General features: G+C 43.3%; 1 protein-coding gene across 1 annotated transcript in view; it reads left to right on the top strand.

Annotated features, from left to right (window-relative positions):
• The window catches only part of LOC136580973 (leucine-rich repeat and fibronectin type III domain-containing protein 1-like protein), an 81387-nt gene extending 63879 nt beyond the window's left edge, over positions 1 to 17508 (top strand). The window contains exons 3-5 of the mRNA XM_066581920.1: positions 11397 to 11893; positions 14977 to 15047; positions 17143 to 17508. Of these exons, the coding sequence (XP_066438017.1) occupies positions 11397 to 11893; positions 14977 to 15035 (556 nt within the window). The 3' untranslated portion in view covers positions 15036 to 15047; positions 17143 to 17508. The remainder of the gene's footprint in view (positions 1 to 11396; positions 11894 to 14976; positions 15048 to 17142) is intronic.
• The last annotated feature ends 4900 nt before the right edge of the window (positions 17509 to 22408 follow it).

Genomic DNA, 22408 nt, shown 5'->3' with positions numbered 1-22408 from the left:
AGGGGAATCCCTTGCTTGAATGTATCTATTTTATGACGGAACCGAAAAGCACCAAACGGACCCCATTGATTACCACGGGGTCCATTCAGTTTTCGGTTAGCTGATTGGCATTGTACTGGCATGCAGGACCTTTTCTTCCAGTATTTTGTGCCGGAACTACAATGGAAGCTCCAAGGTTCCAGTGCAGATGTGAGAGCGGCCTAACTTACAGCCTGACGATCAAATCTACATAAGAGTGGTGCTGTTTCTGGGGAATAAAGTGGGCCCCTGTTTTGTAATCTTGACAACTCCCTTTGGCCAGGTGCAGGAAATATACTCTACGAATGAAACAGAAAATAGAATGAAAAAATATTAAGCCTTGTGAGGTTATTTGGGAACAGATGGTTTCTTGCAAAAGGATTATACAAGTGTTTTTTCCCCTTCTTGTAATATCAGCTGACAGCTTCTGCTAACGTTGTGCCTGATCTCTCTCACACATGTTTGTTCTTTGCAAAAGTTAATCTTTGCTCAGGCTAATGGGCGGATCAGAGCATTCCTTATCTATATTAGTACCACACCACTGACTATGCTAAAATTAAAGGGGTAGTGTCAACACAGACTAAGTAGTCCTACAGATTGCCCTATCCCAGATATTCATTACCGCTAATTCCTCTCTTGATATTGTCTTACCAACTTCCCTGATTTCTTGTTAACTTGTCCATGGAAAATAAATAATCAAGTTACAACCCTCTTTACTACTTCCTGTGGCACCACCCAGAATACAGGGCACATGCTCGCCGGTCCCTATAACTACCACCCTATTCCTGAGTAGTGCATACAAGCAGCAAGAATCACACAATAGCAAATAGTACAAGACCAGCCGCTCTACCTTGCATCCACATGGAAACGGGTTGTACACATGTCCACCAACCCAGAATGGAGAAGTAACATGGATTTCACTACTACCCTTGTGGGGTTTTCTTATGTAGGGGTGTAGAGAGTATACCAAGAATGGTGTGATCACATCAGTGAAAGAGGATACTATGGACGTAAACAAATGGTTGGCTAAAGGGGTCAGAGGAGGATGTCAAGAATTGTTCTGACGAACAGACGGCATACAGTAAAGCAAATTACAGCCAAATACAATGTTAGTGCTTCAATGAATGTGCCTGAATGCGCAACTCATCGTTCTTTTGCACTGTTGGGCTATGACAGCAGACAGGCAATTCCACGCTATTGTGTCCAAGAGGCAAGACTCTAGTGGGAAAAAGAATTCAAAATTTGCATCACTGAGCAGTGGAAAAACTTTGCCTGGTCAGATGAGTCCAGAATTCTGTTGTACCAAGCTGATGGGAGGTCAGAATTTGTCACAAGCAGCATGAATCAAGGCAAATAGGATCATGGGGTGCATCTCAGCACATGACGAGAACATTGTTCTTTCTCTTTACAAGTCACTGGTCAAATCACACATGGAATATCGTGGACAGTTTTGGGCATCGGTACTCAAGAAGGACATATCAGAGCTTGAGCGGGTACAAAGGCAGGCAACTAAAGTAATAAATGGAATGGGCGGACTACAACACCCAGAGAGGCCATCAAAATTGGGGTTATTTACTTTAGAAAAAGATGTCTGAGGAGTGACGTAATAACTATATATAATATATCAGGGGACAATACAGAGATCTCTCCCATCATCTATTTATACCCAAGACTGTGACTGTAACACGGGGGCACCCGCTACATCTAGAGGAAGAAAGATTTCTACACCAACATAGAAGGGGGTTCTTTACTGTAAGAGCAGTGAGGCTATGGAACTCTCTGAAGTCAGGAAGGAATTTTATCTCTTAAATGGGGAAAATTGACTTCTACCTCATTGTTTTTTTTTGCCTTCCTCTGGATCAACATTGTGTGTGTGTGTGTGTGTGTGTGGGGGGGGGGGGGGGGGGATAATAGGCTGAACTGGATGGACAAATGTCTTTTTTAGGCCTTACATACTATGTTACAATGTTACCCTTCCTATTAGCTCACCAAAGCATGTCAGTACCTCCATCTAATCTGTGGCAACTGCAAGAAGCTTCTTGTCTGCATTGGCCAATATCCCTGCAGAATGATATTAGCACCTATTGGAATCTATGCCATAACAAATTGCTGTTGTTATGAAGGCCAGAGGACATCCAATTAGCTACTTGATGGGTGTTTCTAATAAAGTGGCCGTTTAATGTGTAGTTCAGCAAGAAATTGTGTGTTGTGTCCATCTTGGTGCTTTCTTTTGGCACTCTGAGCTAGTCAGATGTCTTCCCATATTTACTCCTTCTCCCCTCTCACAGCAGGCACAGCAAAAGAGAGAAACTGCAGCTGCATTTCCCTCCTCCCTGTCTTATATTTACTGTGTTACATTAGTTACTTTAGACAGATTTATTTTGTGGACTGACATAAAGCATACCAACAGGGGGCCTACCAGCTGCTGGAAGGTGAGGAAGATGCCCCTTACCTCAAATAATACTTTTATGCAGTTAAAAATGTATTATATAGGTACTAATCGAACATTTTAGTATACTCAGTCCCAAATAACGGAGCATTATTGGCAAGGCAAGAAACTTGAGAACTGAAGGTCAATGAACGATGGGACCCTGCATTTTCATTACTCGTAGAGGCAGGGATTTAATTACTGTGATAAATTATAGCGGATGGCGCCTTAATGTGAAAGTTGTGGAATAATTCACATATAATCCCCTGCTTTGAAAAGGAAACTGTTGACACCATTTTAGCCTTTCTAAACAAATTCATTTATAAATAGGATATTAAAACATATGTTGCTCCACGTTTTATACATCATTTCCTAAAGGTCAATTTTCCAGTACTTTATTGTACAAGAGGTTTGACTTTTTCCCGTGAACCAAGACCAGTAAAAACGGAACCAAATGAAGAACACACAAATTAATGAGATGCAAAATCCTGGCCAGGGACGTCTATTGAGAGTGCGGTAAGATGCAAACCCTAAAAACATAACCTTTTATTCAATTGTGAAAAACCCAAATTTCAACAAAGATAGAGAAACCTAATATAGATAAATACAAAGCATACCCGGCCACATTAAAGGTGAGGGAGCAGGGAGTTCGGGGGGCCATGTCTCAGACTCACCGGGTTCTCTGTTCCAGTGCTGTGTCCCTTCAGAGTTGGCATACACACACATGGTGTGACTCTTCAGATGGCTCTGTGCATGTGTATCCCCATTCATCTCTATGGGACAGCCTTCTGAATAGAGTCACAGAGTGTGCGCTAATCAACCTTGTGGGGACACAGAACAGGAACAGGGGACCCGGTGAGTATGAAACACGGCTCCCTATTCCATCACCATTCAGCACCATAATTTAGTTTCTGGGGCTTAAAGGTGATGACAGCTTCCCTTAAATATATACAACTTCATGATCGTCCGTTATTCACCAATCAACTCCACCTGTAACTATTGATAGGGGAAATGATTTAGATATCAATACTAGAGATGAGGGAGCACCCAAATGCTCGGGTCCGCGTTATTCAAGTCGAGCCTTTCGTAAAATTCGAGAGCTCTACTTGAGTAACAAACCCCATTGACTACAATGGGAGACTCGAGCATTTTTGTATGTGGGACGCCGGGTCCCGAGCTTTTTTTTTTCTCTTGGTTCGTGTTCTCTCTCTCTCTCCCCCCCTTCCTGCCAGAGAAAAAAATTGCCAATGATGCACGCTGTGTCGCAGCGGGGAGGGGCCAAAACAGGCACGTCACAGCGGGGAGGAGCCAAAAGCTGAAGCTGGGTCGAACACGATTTGATACTCGTTTGGGTAACGAGCACCATTGAGTACGCTAATATTCGTACGAGCATCAAGCTCGGCAGAGTACGTTCGCTCAACTCTAATCAATACACATCCAATAAGAATCAAGAAACCTGGAGCTTAGATACACTAAGGGACAGTAAAAAATAACTTTATCTTTGTTGAAATGTGAGATTTAAATGATTGAATAATGTTTATATTTCAGTTTGCTCTTTCAGAGATAGCAGGCTTTATTTGGCAAACTTATCACTTTCTCAGCCAATTCTTTGTCTGTTGCTATGGCAGACTTTTTGACTAATACCATTAAAGGGGTTTTCTGGGACTTTACTACTGCTTGGGATCCCTGCTAATCAGTTGATCCTCCGACCGGCTGTCAGTGGTGCTGAGCTGGATGTCTGCATTGGGGTCGGAGTCAGAAGTGTAATAGAAGGCATTACTCTCAGGAGTTATTACAATTCTGGCTCCTACTCCATTGCAAACACCCGGCTCAGCTGCACTGACAGTTGGCTGGAGGATCAGCCAATTGGGATCCCCACTGATCAGATCATGACCTATCCCTAGGATAGGTCCTCAATCGTAAATTCCTGGAAAACCCCTATTACACTGAAACTTGGATCAATGAGGCCAGAAAAGTCTTTTCAGATAAGGAGTTTGTTCAAACATCGGGTAGATACGATTAAATCTATCCTTAAAGGGGTTCTGTCATAAAAAAAAATAATTCTATACTTACGTATTCCTGCCCCACCAGTCTACTTACCAGATCTTCACCTCACCTATCTTCTCCTGTCTCCTGCAATCCCGGAGGTCACCTCACTTCCAGCTGGCTGATTACTCTGCTTCCTGTGACGTTACGTATATTCATAGGCAGCCTCCTTCCTGTCCAGCCAATGTATGTTACGTCACAGTTCACAGCCTATGGCGGGGAGTGCAGATCTACTGTAGCTCATGCATACTGTCTCTACAATAGACCAGCATTCCTTCCCAGCCAGTGAACGCTACATCACAGGGATGTGACCTTTACTGACCTTAGGAAGAAGAAAGTGAGGAATACCGGTTTCATAACAAGCCGGGCTGCTGGAGGTGACATGACCCGGGGCACTGGAGAAGCTCAGCGAGGGGAAGATGCAGTAAGGAGACTGATGGGGGAGGAATAGGCGAGTATAGAATTTTTATTTTTTAATGACAAAACCCCTTTAATGGATTGAATCAATGCTATGAAGACAACATGAAGTCATGGTGGGTGTGTCAGTCCCTGGAGAGTTGCATCAAACATAATATTGTACCTAAAGAATTGCGTATTTCAATGGCCCGGCATCCAGACTTTGCAGTCTAACTTTACTTTTACGCTGGGTAAAGAAAGTAATTGAAAGTTCCATGTGATTCATGCATATTCTGCTGGAAGTAAAAACTAGGACACTGGAGAGCAACTCCAGACGTTTACAGGATCTAATAAATAAAGCGTTAACACTGAAATCAGACCGGGACTTCGGGCGTTGTGAATCTATTCTACAGGTCTCTATTGAACGCGATCAAGGTTATATCAAAGATAAAAGGATAAACAATTTGTTCAGGACTTATATGGATTTCAAGAAAACAAGAGCACACAACCCTTACAGGACTGATCCTCTGGAACCGTCTGAGACTGAGGCCTCGTGTCTGAATGTGGCATCGCAGATAACAAATGTTACAGTAATAAGAAAAGCTTCACAAATAGATGGGAAAATACACTGGCGTCACTATAGGGGATACAGGGGATGCGGTTGCACCCGGGTCCAGGAGCCTTAGGGGGCCCATAAGGTCTCACTTCTCCATATTCGGTGGATGTGACTATAGGGCATGCAGAGGATGTGGTTGCACCCGGGTCCAGGAGCCTTAGGGGCCCATAAGGTCTCTCTTCTCCATATAGGGAGCCCAGTACTATGAGTAAAGCATTATAGTTGGGGGCCCTGTTACAGGTTTTACATTGGGGCCCAGAAGCTTTAGTTTACACCTCTGGGAAGGAAGATTTGGTAGTGAGAGACAATGGGGCAGGACCTCAGGGGGTGTGAATATTGGAACGATATCCCATGCAAATCAATAACAAAAAACAAGGGGCACAGATGTAGCCCCTGGAAAGCCTCCATCTCTGGCTCATCGGCTTCTGAGATGGGATAGCTCCGAATCAATGGTGAGAGCATTTTTTGGGGTCAGAATTCGGGAACGCAAATGAAATCACAGTTTCTAATAATGATGATTTACAAATAATGAATCTCTCTTCAAGGATATTATGGCCTATTGAGGCGGAAGTGCTAAAAAACGGTTTATCTTTAATTCAGTTACAAATGTTGATGGTTTCTCGTGGGTTCATGATGCACATTTATTTGGGCATAAATTGAAATGGCAGAAGTTCTTTAAACTTCATAATAGACACCAATGTGAAAAACCGAGCATCGGGGAAGAGGATCTACCTGGAGAAATGTTTTGGTTTTTTTATTAGAGATTATGTAAATTGTCAGTCTAAGGATGTAAGTTATTTATGCCGGTGTAATTGTCCTGCTGCTTATCATGATTTTTACCAGCGTGTTAGAGAGCATGTTAATGATATTGAAAAAAAGGGAACAGCAGTGGCGAGACATGCACATGACTACCACAATGAGAATTTCAAAGTTTTTACATATTTGGCACTTGAAGTAGCATGTCCATCACCATGGGGTGGGGGTTGGGACAAAAAACTTCTTCAAAAAGAATCACAGTGGATTTACCATTTTAAATCCACTAAACTGAATGGATTAAATGAGATATTATTGTTATATCCTTGCAGGCATAAATACACAGGCATAAATAAGATATCCTAAAAGGACCAACTATTATGGCTCTGCAGGGCTTATAGTTGCTTATATTATGTCCAACAGGGATAACAAAACATGGCATAATGTGAACAACAATTAGGAATCTGACCCTGCTCTTCACAGGTACACAAGCAGAGTAATCGCCCTGATAAGGGTGACCCCACGACAGGAAACTAAGCTGACCCTGTAACAAGGAGCAGTAGCATAATGATACCCATTATAAAATCATAGAACAGGGAACATGTTGTTACAGTACTCCAGCTGGTAGTAGTTCACATACTGACTTATATAGTCTAATAAGCAAGACAGCAACAGATATAGCTGACACCTAAGACAAGAGTTTACACACAACAAGACACCAGAGTTCAGACCAGAAGACAGGCAGCAGTTAGATGAGACAAGATTCAGGCATCTGACAACCCATCAGATGGAGTTCCGAGAGGATAGGGTTCAGGCACCCGTTAACCCCTTGGACAGAATTCAGAGAGGATAGAGTTCAGGTGTCAGACAACCCATTGGACAGAGTTCCGAGAGGATAGGGTTTAGTCATCCGACAACCCCTCAGACAGAGTTCGGACAGAATAGAGTTCAGGCGTCTGATAAGCCACCGGACAGAGTTCCGAGAGGATAGGGTTTAGGCATCCGACAACCCCTCAGACAGAGTTCGGACAGAATAGAGTTCAGGCGTCTGATAAGTCATTGGACACAGTTCTGAGAGGATAAGGTTCAGGCATCTGACAACTCATCAGCTAGAGTTCAGGACCTAATTCAGACATAACAAGCTAAAACAGATGAGAGGGATGAATAGAATTGGATCCACATAGAGATATAATCAGCATACATGCTCAAACCCAAATGATTTCAGGACAATAACCGGCTCCCTGTGGGAGGAGGGGCCGGAATATATGTGCACAGGCCCATGGGGATTTACTGGTGGGCTAATCTACCCCACGGACAGTCAAATCAACCTACACTTGTAGACTTGTGCTTCTGTCAGGCTGTGCTCAAATACTAATACAGGTAAGTACTTACCTACTTGAGTGTATTTGTATTTGAGCACAGCCTAACCCCTTAAGGGATTCATTTTATTCTACTTCCCTCCCTCTCATTATAATCCTGCCTGTATGATGAGAGTTTACATAATGGGTTGCTATCCTTGGAGTCCTGTAGCATATGAGTAGATTCAGTAGTGGAATCCCCCTTGATGGTGTCGTTCTGGTTGCTATGGCAACGCAGGAGGTCTGAAGCGGACATCTAATGCATGCACATTGAGATTGCTTCGACAGTTCTTGGAATTCCCTGTATGACGTGTATGGTGGGGGGTGCCAGTGCCGCAGACCAGGAATACTGTCAGAGGACGTCCATTCTCCTATATGTGTATTTGGAATGTTTTGCACCCTGATGAATCCTTGGGGGGAAAATGCATTGGGATGTGGAGATCTTTTGGCAGCTTATTTATGGTTGGAATATAATATAAATCCCTTGGTTATATCCTAGTAATCTCTCTGGCATAAGTCTGGCTACAGGTGATGTAGTTCGGCATACTTACTTAACGTTTTCTCAGTGAATTCAGAAACAATATCCCTTTTTTCTGAGCACAAGCCCAGACAAAAAGGTTTTCTTCAGCATTTGAATATGTTAGTTGGAGCACCAACGTTGTATTCATCTGCAATTTACTTGACTGTTCACTACCAGTTTGCCAGAACGATTCTTAACATCCTCCTCCGACCCCTTTCATTGACCAGTTGTTTATGTTCACGGGGTTTCCTTTTGCTGGGTGTTTTTCTCCAATCACACCATTCTCTGTATACTCTTGAACCCCACAAGGTTCACAGCATATGAAATATTGGCCTGGTCCAATCTAGCAACGATAACCAGGCCTCATTTAATGTCTAATTAATAGCAATTTATGGTATATTATAATGTGAAGACTAATAGAACTTAAAACATTGTCCATGCTTCTTCATCTATCACCTGATTGTTTTCAACCCAATACTCAGATATCAATTATCTATACCAGGTGCCCGTACAGCACTACAGGAAGCAGAGTGTTGTCCATGTTAGATTTCTTTATATTCAGACCACGCCTTTTTTGAAGAAGAGTTTCCTAAAAATATGATAACTGCTTGGTATCCTGCTGCAGGACCTCAGCAGTGGAACCTGGTAACAAGTGTTCAGTTCTTCTGCAGCTCCCCCACAGGGCAGATGAAGCATTACATGCTCCCTACTGAAAGAATGTGCTGTATATATAATGCATGGATAGATTGCGTCAGTCAGACAACAAGAGAGCGTCTTTGTAGCTCGTTTTCTATCCTAGACAACCCTTTTTAACCTTAAATAGAAGAATAGTGAAATACGACTAAGCCAGCAACGTGTCTGTGCTTTGCTGTTACTTCTTAGTAGCTGTTTTACAGCCTAAAATATAACATCAGATTGTGAGGGAAAGCGAAATACAAAACTCTTTGCCTGGGGTAGAAATGTTCCTACTTATAGTGTTGATTATTTACTTTTAATTGATTCAGATCCTGAAGCTGGTTATAAAATAGGATCTTTTGCATTGTAATGGTTTTCTATGTACATAAAAACTCTCTTGATTTATAAAGAGCTCATTTTTTTCCAGAACTTCGTGTGTCATTATCGCATTGTCTTGGGTTTGCTTGTATTTGAGAGTCATTAGCAAATAACCCTATTTTTTAAATGACATTAAGAATACTATAATTAGACTATAATACAGACTCTATAGAGTAAAACAAAGCAAAAACAATGATAATGGTGAAGAGAAAAATAAAAAAAATTACTCTACGCTTTGTACTTCAACTCTGTGGGTGACAGAAGCGAGAATCAAACCTAAATGAACTCCACAGACAAGCAAATTGTTATGTTTGTCCAGTTCTGTCAATGTACTGGTGGGGGGTAAATAACCAAATATTATACTTACCAGTTCGCCTGGAACAACCCTGGCTGGCTTGCATCTAAGCAAAGCACCCACCCGTTTAAGGGCGACCCCACTGCTTGAAATGACTAAAGTTTAAAGTCAGATAGAAACAAGGCTGATATGCAGAAAAACAAAATAATAGACACTAAATCCAAAACAAAAAACAAAACCATACTCCACATGTCAAACACACTGGAGTCCAAGAACTAAGGTATATGACTTAGTTCTCACAGCATCAAACACAGACCAGTATACAGGTAGTATAATCTGCATCCTCTGCAAGGAGGAGCTGGTTTAAATATCCTACAAGCCACATTGATAAGTTGGTTGAGCTGTCAATTGCCTTAGCCAGCCTAAGGATCCAGCCATCCAGACCCAAAGGATGATGTTATGCCCTTGACATCTAGCACCAAAATGACAGCAAGCATGCACTGGAAGGCATCAGGGTCTGATGTTGTGATATCAGCCTGGACCCGTTCCTGAAGCCAGGAAGCAGCCGATGGGTGGTTGCATGTGTGCAGTGTGGCTCCTTTCATTTTCTTTGGAACTGCCAGATATAGCCAAGGGCTTGTACTTGGCTACTTCTTTCAGCCTTATTTAAATGAATAGATCGGTGGCCATGCATGCTCGGCACTGCTCCATTCAATCTAATAGCAGAACTGTGGGTGGGTGCAGCAAACCCACAGTGACAGAAGAGGGGGACATGGGACTCCCGTTCTCAGAATAAGTGGAGGTTTCAGTGGTGAGACCACCCCTGATCACATTTTTATCACATACTATATGGATAAGTGATAAAAATGTTTTCTGGTACAACCCAAGTAAGAACATAGACTCCTAACCATGGGCGTAACTATAGGGGGTGCAGTCGCACCCAGGGCCAGGAACCCTAAAGGGCCCATAAAACCTCTATTCCCTATATTGCAAACCAATACTATCAATGAAGGTTTATAGTTGGGCGCCCAGTTCTAGATTTTGTACTTGGGCCCAGCAGCCTCAAGTTACACCTCTACTCTGACCATGCACTATAGCCACGGCACACTTGATTTGGGTAGGTTAAATATATTTGAGGATCATTTATCACTTGTATTTTTGGAGCCCCTAGTGACAAAGGAACTGTCGGCCCATGCGCTCTCATGAACTGCCCTAATGCACAAATAGTCACCATTCACTATGTTTCCAGCATGTTCTGTACTCAGACTGCATGGACACTTTGGTAGGTAGTCAATAAACTGGCATACTGAAAATGCAAATACATGTGGATAACGCCAGGGCTTGATTGGAGGGCATGAACTCAGGGCTTCAAGTTTGTAATGCTAAGCACCGATCCCCTGCACCAACTGTAGCAGTATACATTTCTCTTTCTCGTTACACCCAACAAGGCAATTTGAAAAATTGGTTAATATTAACGACAAACAATCTTACACAACAGCATAAAGCCCATAAAATTCAGCATAACAGAAACGTGAGATTCATAATCACTGTGAAGATGGGAAAGAGCAGAGCATAACTCATCCGAAAATGCCAGTAAATCAGAGAACCTCCTCAAGGAGAAGAAGTAACCAAGCTGAGAAATAAATCCATGTTAATAAAATAATAAGTAGTACTATAAATAATTAAGAACCCTGAAAAGTTTTCCAAAAGACTTCTGTATAGTCAGCAGGTAAAGAAACCTGACAGCGAAACACAGAAATAGGACAACAGCCTACATAAATAATGGTGGGACTTCTACTCTATTGGCCGTGGGCCCATAAAGCCAAATCATTGCTAAGCATTACCATACATCCTGGAGTCCGCTGTCTGCTTTATCTGTACCCTCACCATTATCCTTTATCCTTTTCATGCAGGATGATACCTCCAAACAATCGAAGCTTCCTGATCAATGACTTGGCTCCTGGACGTGAGTACGACCTTTGTGTCCTGGCAGTTTATGACGATGGGATGACTTCACTCACTGCCACGCGAGTCGTAGGATGTGCCCAGTTCAACACAAAAGAAGAGAATGGACAGTGCCAACCGCTCCACACCCAGTTTCTTGGCGGCACCATGATCATCATCATTGGTGGAATTATTGTGGCTTCTGTGCTGGTTTTTATTATTATCCTAATGATCCGATATAAAGTGTACAGCGGTCAGGAGGAAGGAGGGAAAACCAGGGTCAATAATGTATATTCCCAGACTAATGGACAACACGGAATGGCCTGTGCTCACTCTTTTGTCAAGCTGACCGGGGCTCCAGAGGAACTGCCGCTAAATACAGATTTTACTACAGAAGAAGAGCTGTCACAAAGCACAAAAATAACACCAGATGCGTGTGAACCAAAGGCTTCTGTGCCCAACCAAGGTGAGCCATGAACCATACAAGTCAAGCAAGCATAAGATTTTTAAAGGTGGGCTTCCCAACTTGCTGGTGTCTGTGGTAGAGACAGCAAAATGTCCCTCATTAAAAGAGCTTTATGGGACTTTTGAAAAAACTTGCTAAGAGCATGAGATTGGCCAAAATAATAAATCATCCTTTCTATAATCACTTTGTTTATATAGAATATACATATTGCACATCACTTTACAGTGCTTGATATTATAGGTTCTTTCACCAATGGGGCTCACAATTTTTACAGCTATTAGCATGTTTTTGAAGTATAGGAGGAAACACACAGGGAGATCCTACAAACTACATGCAGATGTTGTCTTTAATCAGATTTGAACCCAGGTCCCAGCACTGCAAGGCAATAGTGCTAACCACTGAGCCACCCAGTATCCAGTACACATCCATTAACTGTCTGGCCACTCCAATACAGCCACCTCATTCTCGGCCAATCCAGTCCTAAAGATCTCTGCAACAGTTATTCTTCATTCATCACTCACCTGACTGCTGCGGTGGTGCTGCTGCCATCTACAGCACATGACCACCGAGTTCTCTGATTGGCTGTAACAGCCATATGATTGATGAACATGACTACTAGAGGACAACTGGAGCAGCAGGGAATGGGAAGGCTGCACTGGACAATTCATGGGTGAGTGTTGGATAGTACAGTATATATTTCCTGACCTTAGAAAAAAAAATTAAAGTCCGCGAAAACCATTTTAAACTCACTTTGACAACTTTCTACATGTAGTGTATGCCACATTTTTACATGTGGTGGTCTAAGGGGTAGCAGTAGCATTTTTGCTTTTAGCCGTAGGAGTCTAGAATTATTGATGGGCTGATATCTAAAATCAGTAGTGATATGGGGCATAGTGGCTGAAAGCAGAAGGACTCTTACTATTTACCTCTCTATGAGGATGTTCTTTCTAAGTAGTAGTGAGTGATGACAGAACTTTTAAAAAGTTCGGTTCGGCCGGTTCACAGATTTTTGGCAAAAGTTTGGTTTGGTATGAATTATTATGAACTGAACTGCAGCTTCACCAGTGTCCCTAAGGGCTAATGCCCGCAGATGGATTCCTGCCATGTTTCATGCAATGGAAATCCGTGGCGTTATCCCGCAGCTATTAGGTTCTATTGAAACTAATAGCTCAATGTTCACGCTGTTGAATTCTACCGCGGAATTCCGCAGCATGTAAGAAATCGCGGCATGCTCTAATTGTCGCAGAAAAATGCGCGGTCGGTTTTCATTGTACTCAATAGAAGCTGTCCACCACGTGATAGGTCCGCTGTGAGCCGGCTGCATCATCGCTTACTGCCGATGTGACATGCTCTGTACTTCGCATGTGCATCGGCGCGCCAGACGGGACTCATGCGGCCGAATCGGAGAGGTGAGTATGGGGTCTTTGGGGGGCGCTTTGTCGTACTCCGCTGCAATATTCCGCTAGCGGAGTCCAACATGGCCGTGGCCATGAGGCCTTAAACTGTTGTATGACAATACCAAGAGCCATAAAAGTCCTATATAACACCCTTAAGTCACCTAAGAGTTCATCTATGTACTTCTGAGCTGTTTTAAGGGAAACTTAATGAAGAAAAATAAAATAAAGGAAAGCAGAAGAGGAAAAAAGAAGGAAAAAGAAGCAGAAAAAAAGAAGGTATTTTCTCCTTTTTTTCTTCTTCTGTTTTTCCCTTCTTTTCCTTCTTTTTTCTTTTTTCTTATTTTAGCAGGTTCGGCCAAGACAAACCACCTGAGGTTTGCGTTCTTGCTGAGCCAAACTTATAGCAAAGTTCAACCTGGAACAAGGTCCTACTGTTTCGGTTTGCTCAACACTACTTAGCAGCGCCAATGGTTGTTTTCTGGTTACTGAAAATTACTTTATAGCTCAGTTAATGCATTACTGCAATGGAAACTTTTTAGTTACAGTAGCTGTCTCTTTCAAGATCCCATTGTTACTGTATACTACCCTCGATATGCCAGCCCCGGTGCCCTAGATCTCACCCACAACCCCTGTCCCTGCCTACTTGCCTCCACTCCTGGCTAACCCCAGGCGGGCAACTGGGCTGTGGTCCCTACTCTACTAGGGACCGAAAAAGGGGCGCTGGCGTACCTGGATTGAAAGGGTAGAACACCGACAGAAAAGGCAGATGTAAATAACCAACATGAACAATACTAAGCAGAACTGAGGCAGATGGAAAAACCTGATGGACAATAGCAAAGTATAGCAGACAAGATGACTGAGGCAGGAGACCAACAGAGGCAGACTAGCTAGCACACTGAGGGAAACCAATAACTGGCAGTGATTGCAAGTCTCTTCCCGACCTTTAAACAAAAGCCTCTGCCCAGGGGCAGAGAGAGGGAGAAGCGAACTCCCAACAGAACACAACAAAAGGGAGCACTCACAGGTGCGCGCGCATGGCGCCGCGCGCCACCAGCACCACGCCGGCCAGGCAACCGTGCCTCCGGCAGCCAGACAACAAGCCAGGAGGACCTGCCCCGACTGCGGGACCCCGCGCACCGCCGCCACGAGAGGACCAGCAACCGCCGCATGGTAACACCCATTGTGTATGAGATATCCTACATCATGTTGGTTGGACTTTTTGGAAATGTCCTATTAAATCCTTGTCCAAGCGATAAGAACTCAATTATAGATATTATTACTAGAGATGAGCGAGCGTACTCGCTAAGGCAAACTACTCGAGCGAGTACTGCCTTATGCGAGTACCTGCCCACTCATCTCAAATGATTTGGGGGCGGGGAGCGGCGGGGGAGAGCGGGGAGGAACAGGAGGGAGATCTTTCTCTCTCACCCTCTCCTCCCAGCCCCCCCCCCCCCGCTCACTGCCGCAACTCACCGCTCTCCCCCACCGGCACCCGAATCTTTAGAGACGAGCGGGCAGGTACTCGCATAAGGCACTACTCGCTCATCTCTAATTATTACCATTTTACCAGCTTATTACAGTGAAGTTGATATGATAAGTAGAATGTAAAGTCACATGGCACTAGACTACCATTTGCATATCATATGAAACATGTCGCACTAATTTAGTATTCTTGGACATTGACAGGTTGCAAAAATTCTGTGGAGAAGAGGCTATCTTGTGAGTGGACAGATGTCAACATCTGATGTGGATTACAGGTATGAGGATCCAGCTTCTGCTGTAAGACACTCTTGTATTATGACATTACACGGCACTGGGGTCTGGACAACAATCACCAAATATTTATAGCATAAAGCTATCACCAATATCATCTAATCTCTAAATGTGTTACAAATGTAGGATATCACTTGGCTGAAATAGGAAGCCCACTTAAAAGGAATTTAGACCTGCGCACTAATGTATCTAAAATGTAAAATGAATCATTTTTAAAAACAGCTTTGATTTATAAATATCCTAATGCTTTGTGCTGCAGCTCCATTCTGAAGTGTCTGTCCCAGCTCAGGAATATGTGCTTAGTAAGAAGTAGAAAACATGACTGCATGATCAGACTACACAGACTGTTTGCAGTCTGTTACCATGGAGGCACATAGGTCTGCATGGGAGCTGAATCCACAAAACAATGGGGATATTTTTAATTAAGACTATTTATAAAGTTGATTCATTTTGTATTTTAAATGAACTAAAGCAAAAAAATGGATGGCAATTTGTCAGCAGCTGAAAATATTAGATGTCCATGAGATTCATCTCCTAGCAATTCCTATGTGTCACTTCCAGACCGGATGCGCTGGATCTGTAACCTGAAATACTGCACAAATGCACAAAAAGAACACCAAACCAAATAGAAGGTGAACTACGAACTGGACTCACGGCAGACATACAATGACTGACAAGTGCCCCAAACACTCGCCTATGATACCTGCACACATAAACAGATGGAATAGATACAGTACAAGGTATTGGTTCGTATTTTGGCCAAGACACTTAAGCCCACGGGCCCGTAACAAGGGTCCTTGTTATCTTGTGGGTCCCTACTCTCAGAAGACAACTTACCCCATGAATCGTGCCTGCAAGCAGGGCCACAGTGGGCATAATTGGCGCCATATAGAGATCCTGTTACTTAGTGCAGCCACAGGGGATGCACTATTACTTAGTAGGACCATAGTGAGGGTACAATTACGTAGTAGCACCACAGCAGAGGCACTTTTACTTAGTAGGACCACAGCAGACACATTGTTACTATAGGGGGCATCAAGAAATTCATTAGGGGTTGCAGCAGCGGGATAGGGATAGTGTACTGAAATTCATCATGGCTGGAAGAAATCCTAGTGGACCTAAAGAGAAGAAAACTGAGTACGGATGATTTCAAACAGAGATGACATCATCTGTAATCTCTGGAGGTAACCGCACTGTAATCATTATCTCTGCGTGGAGCTGATATTTGGGTACATAATATGCTAACCATATTATTTAGAAGTATGCTGGAGCTGTACTGCTCTGTCCAGGCCTGACGTGTTATAAAAGTTGTTATGCAGGTTTTATTTATTTCTATACTTTTTTTAAGGGCAGAGACAGATCCGCTTAATATTTTTTTGGAAAAGGAGGAGCACTTTCATAGCCCTTAGACAGTCTTTATACAGCAGTTTGAGGAGTATTGATGAAGTTCTGGTTTACCTCGAGCTAATTTAGACTGAAGCAAACTTTTTGCCGAAATTCGGCTAACTTTTCAAAAGTTCGCTCATCACCACTCATGATCGTAGAGGAGCCACAGCTCTGGGTTTGTTCCATACATGTAATGAGGTTATGAGTGTAACTTCTCTTACCTCTATCCAGTCTACAAGAGTCCATAGCCTTAGGACAAACAGGGATTATGATCATGAGATACCCCCTATTTACTTGTGTCCTACATGACTGCCCCAGCAAGACCATGAGATGTGTTTAGATATTTAGCGAACCTTAACCTGACATTTAATGTTACACACCATGAGGCTACAAACTTTATATGGGCATTTAACACATCACATGCCATCAAAAATGTTACAATTCTCTGCCTCCTGGCATGTGACACATAGTATGTCAAGTTAAAGTTTGCCAGACCTGTGATTTCTCTACTAGAAAAACCAATCTCGGAAACATCTCAAAAATGACTACTTGAAGAAAGCAAGAGCATTTCATGTGTAGACCAAAGTACAAAGTACCAATGGATGGCTTTTCATCCTCTCTTGATGAGCGTATGATGCATTATTTATGGCTCTGATGATTTATTTAGTACTTGTTTGTGTTTGCTATCATAAGGACGAAGAGATGACTAAATGTGGGATGCCGGAAGTCTTCGAAGCTATTAGATGGTTAAAAGCTGATTCATCGAGAGAGGTTATAACGCTGCTGTTTCCTGACCCTCTCATCTGCAGTTGGATTGCCGCTACAGACTTGTTGCCATGGAAATGAGCTGGATAAAGTTTCTGATCCCTCTTCCACATTATTCTCACAAACACGATCACACCCCCCCCCCCCTCCCCAACCAACCAACGAGTATCTTCTTCAAACCACCTTGGACAATGATGGTTTCAATTCCATTTCTATTTCCCACCAGACCTGAAGATCTTTTCTAGTTTTTTATATATACTTTTGTAAACCGCCCAGATATTTTGTAATAAAATCTCTTCAGAGGAAGTTGGAGCAGTGGATTTCTGTACACCAACAAGTAGGTCATACAAGATGGTGTGAGCGAAGCTTTGTGTAGCGACACGCAAACATAATGCCCTGTACAATAGCCTCTGCCAAGGACATAAATAAAAGCAGAACAGTATGGGGGTTTACAGTCCGAGGACGCATGGTGGGAGCAGTGAATTGCTTGCTACAATGGCGCCTTCCTTGTCTTAAACTTGAAAGGCATCAATGGGATTTCAGATCCCACTGGGAATTATTCGAAGGACATTTATATAAAAAAGGCTTCACATGATCGGGGAATGAATGTTTAGGCTTATACTTTGTGCTGGGGTGGCGAGAAGGAACAGACATCATTATTGCAGGTTCTTCACAAGTCTGTGTACACTGTCTAGACCATTCAGCGCTGCCTGCATGTAGGAACATATTAAAGGTAGTTTGCACCCAAACCGTAATCTTAGCCATATATAAGAATATATGAGGACCTGAAGCTGGAGCCATAGTTTGGTCATGATGTCTGTTTTACCTAAAGAGATGATGCCATCGTTCTATACAGTTATGGAGGACATATTTTTGCAATAACAGAAGCAGAAAGTGCAGCCATATTGAAGCTGGGACTTAAAAGGATAACTAAACTTTAAAAAAACTCTTTGATCTGACGTGACCAATGGCGGCTCAGGTGCTGATAGCTCCACCGATTACTAAAATGAATGGGCAGAATCGCTCGGCTGAGTGCTGTGTTCGTTAAGCTGTCACTGCAAGTGATGTAAGGACTCCATAGTCTCTCTATGGAGCCCCTAGACTGCTCCGAATAGTGACAGAAATAACCAAACGGACACAGTGCTCAGATGAACACTTCTGTCTGTCTGGTTTAGTGATCAGTCTGGGTTTCAGCACCTGCACCCCCACTGATCAAAACTTCTGACACCTCACTATATGTCAAAAGTTTTTAAAAAGTGTAGTTAGTTACTCTTTAAGAATTAGCATAAAACTGATGTAAATCTTGGTAGAACAGGCTGGTGAAATCAGAGTTAGTCATCAGCTCCGGAGAAGGTATTGCAGCAATAGTGACAACCAATATGGCCGTATATCCTTCTATCGCTGTTACAAAGTGACCACCACAATTGAATAGAAAGATGCCAATAATACTAATTTCATAACCACTCATCACTCATTGGCTACGGCTGTTTCTTATAATTTGTTAATATATGGGCATTCTTTACATTTTTGTTAGAAATACTCTTTAAATTGGCGCAGAGTCCTAAGACAGCAGAAATGCAGTGCTAAGCTCTTGCTCACGACCTGAAGGTTGCGGGTTCAATTCCTTAACCTTCCATCCTTCCGAGGTCGGTAAAATGGGTACCCAGCTTTGTGGGGGTTAATAAGCAAATTACCAGGCAGCGCTGCGGAATAAGTTGGCGCTATACAAATAACAAGATTTCTTTATTTTATTTTTATTCACCTGTTGTATGCTGCAATGAGCGAAGCTGTATGAGTAGCTTTACAGCCATGTTTCTGCTGACTCCACACTCTAGGCCCTCATTCACCTGCAGCACTTCTCCTTTACATTTAGAGCCACCGGATACCCATTTTCTGTCAAGTGGGCTGTCCACACCGCTCAGTGGTAGTGACAGATGTCATGCTTGAGTAACACTAAGCCGTGGAGACAGCCAACTTGACCGAACGCTAGTGCCAGGCTCTGTATATAACACGAACTAGTGCAGGCAAACAGGAGGACCTAGAAGGAAAAGAAAAATGACGCTGGGGTCAGCGGGGACATGGCTGTAAAGTTATGCATCCCGCTCCACTGATCACAGCACACAACAGGTCCTGTTACTCTTTTCAGTGCTCTTGCTTACCAACTCTGTCCCAACATCACCTCTTCCAACATAAGTTCTCTGTCTGGAACCTTCACAATTTCAAGTTTCCGTTCTCTACACTAGTTGGTTATGGAGTCCCGATGGTCTCTCCATTTAGCATTTGATTATGAAGATATTCATACCTAGAAGCAAAACTTTTAGAAGAGACTACCTCCATTATGGAGCATGATTTTGCATGAAATTAGAGGCATCAGGAGGTATGGTAGGCCAGCAAAGGTTACTATGGGGCTCAGTACAACCCAAAATAGTCATGACAAAAAGTATCCAAGAAACCAGTTCATTCAGCCTACAGCGAGCAGTCAGATCCCATCTCTCACCTTTTCTAGATTAATTTGTAATTTTCCGCAGCAGGCTGGTTGTCGTAAGAAATATTTGAAAACATTTCATAAATGACCCGTGCAATTCTACAACCCGAGGCTCCGGATCAGAGAGGTATTATTTCCTATTTAAGATCAACAGAAACTTCATCATGTTCTTTATTATGACCTGCAGTCTGGGGCAAGTCAAAACGATACGTCAAGATCACGGCCGAGCAGAGCCGTAATTCATTCTGAAGTTTTATGATTATTTTTTACTATTACCCTGGGAACCATGATCTGCGGGGACAGCTTTGGGCTTCAGAGATTTGTCCTTGCAAATGTCAGTTTTCTTAATGTTGACTAAAAATCATAAAATGTCCTTCTTATTTTGGATGTTAGTTTCAATCCTCGCCTTGGGCATCACTTCAATTCCCACCAAGGGCTAGATATACTTTAGCATGCCATCTAACAGCCATAGTCCTGATGGTTCTTCAGCCATGCTTTACCTAACAAGTGTCCGATGAAATAAGAGCCTACAGCCCAAGTGACATGAAATTATAAAAGCAAACTGATTAATGAAAGCTTAAGGGTATGAGAGTTACAAAATGCCATGGAGGTAGGGATCAAGACAAGCATTTCCTAACGTGAGCTGGAATTAAAGGGATGGTCTGGTTACCAGACAACATTGATGCTATTGCTCAAACTATCTTACCCGTCCTCTGCTGCAGAGATCAAGCACTCTTGCCCCGAAATCCTCCCATTTATTGTTGTGGAAGATGATGTCAGCGGAAGTCAGCCAACTACTGCAGCCAATCAGAGGCTGCAGCATCACCATTCTGATCTCCTTGTATCATGGCACCCAGGATGTTAGCACTGATGCCAGAAGAGCGGGCGGTGATACTGCAGCCTCTTATTGTTTGCAGTAATCAAGTGACTTCTGCTGACGTCATCTTCCACAACAATCATCGGAGGGCAGCAGGGCTATAGTACTGGATCCACGCAGCAGAATATGGCTAAGTACTGCACTAGTTGTTAATTTAAGACCGTTGCGCCAGACATTCAAATCCACACAAGGTCTAAACCGTCATTGATTTGTACTAATATTATTATACTGTACACCAGTTTCTGGCATAAATTATAATAAATGTTCTAGTCTATGGGAAGCCACGCCCCTCCTACTAAACTCCGTCCATTTAAAAAGTTGTCTTGTGAGGCGCAAAGCTATTGCACACACTAATGTTGCTGCAGAATAGTATTTTTCTTTCTCTTTCTGTTGCTGTGCTTTGTTGCTAAGAATCAGAATGGTTTTTTCTGATGATGTCATCAGGTCTTGCCGATCCAGGTCTCTCACTAATTTCCTGAGCATCAGTTTATTACAGAAGTCTAGATCATATGAGGTCATTATTCCCTTCTACTCTTCCTTAGTCAGACCTCATCTGGAATACTGGGTCCAGTTCTGGGCACCCCACTTTAAAAAAGACATCGACAAACTGAAGCAAGTTCAGAGAAGAGTTACCAAGATGGTGAGCGGTCTGCAAATCATGTCCAATTGGGAACGGTTAAAGGATCTGGGAATGTTTAGCTTGCAACAAAGAAGGCAGAGAATAGACTTAACAGCGGTCTACAAATATCTGAAGGGGTGTCACAGTGCAGAGGGATCAGCCCTATTCTCATCTGTACAAGGAAAGACTAGAAGCAATGGGATGAAACTGGATAGGAGGAGACACAGATTAGATATTAGACAGTGAGGGGGATCAATGAGTGAAACAGGTTGCCACGGGAAGTGGTAAGTTCTCCTTCAATGGAAGTCTTCAAACAGAGGCTGGACAAATATCTGTCTGGGATGATTTAGTGATCTTGCACTGAGCAGAGGTTTGGACCCGATGACCCTGGAGGTCCCTTCCATTCTATGATTCTATGAGTATTGCCCCCTGTGATGGACCCCTCCCTCCCTTGGTTAATGAGTACTCCTGTCCCTTAAAATGTTGTTCTTCTGTATATTTTGTAGTGTTGACTCCTAGCCTGAACTCTGACACTGCCTTGGTTTGCTCCTTTCTGGATTGTCACACCCAATTGATCTTCTAGTTTTAGCCTACAGCTCTGTCTGGCTACTCTCTAGTTCTTCACAGCAGGTAGTAGCAGCACCAATGTCCATCCACAAATAGGAAAATAAAGATGAGGTGCACATCAGCACTCCATGCAGCAAAACTTTATTGGTCAAGTAGAAAGTACACCAGCAACGTTTTGGCCCAACACTGAGCCTTTTTTAAGCAAGGGCATAAGTGAGACTGTTACGGTGCGGCGGCTGCGGGTCCTCTCGGGGCTGCGGGGCACTGGGTCCCGCGGTCAGGGCGCGTCCCCACAGCTTGTTGTCCAGCTGCCGGGGGCACATGTGGCTGGTCAGCGTGGTGCTGTTGGTGCACGGCATGGTGCGCGCACTCGCGGGTCCTGGAGGCGCCATGTGTGCGCGCAACTGTAGTCTGCCTCGTGCATTAGCACCTTTTAAATTGGTGCTGTGGGAGTGAGTGTCTCCCTCTGTCTGCCCCTGGGCGGAGGGTTGTGTTTTTAAGGCTGGCAGTGACCTGCATTCACTGCCAGTTATTTGGTTTCCTTCAGCGTGCTAGCATCCTGCCTCTGTTGGTCTCCAGCATTGTCAGCTTGTTCTGTCATATCTGCCAGGATCTCCCATCTGCCTTGGTCTGCTTGTATTTTTCT

This window comes from Eleutherodactylus coqui, chromosome 10, assembly GCF_035609145.1.
Source record: "Eleutherodactylus coqui strain aEleCoq1 chromosome 10, aEleCoq1.hap1, whole genome shotgun sequence".
In the NCBI taxonomy this organism is placed as follows: Eukaryota; Metazoa; Chordata; class Amphibia; order Anura; family Eleutherodactylidae; genus Eleutherodactylus; species Eleutherodactylus coqui.
This window is presented reverse-complemented; position numbering and strand designations above follow the sequence as displayed.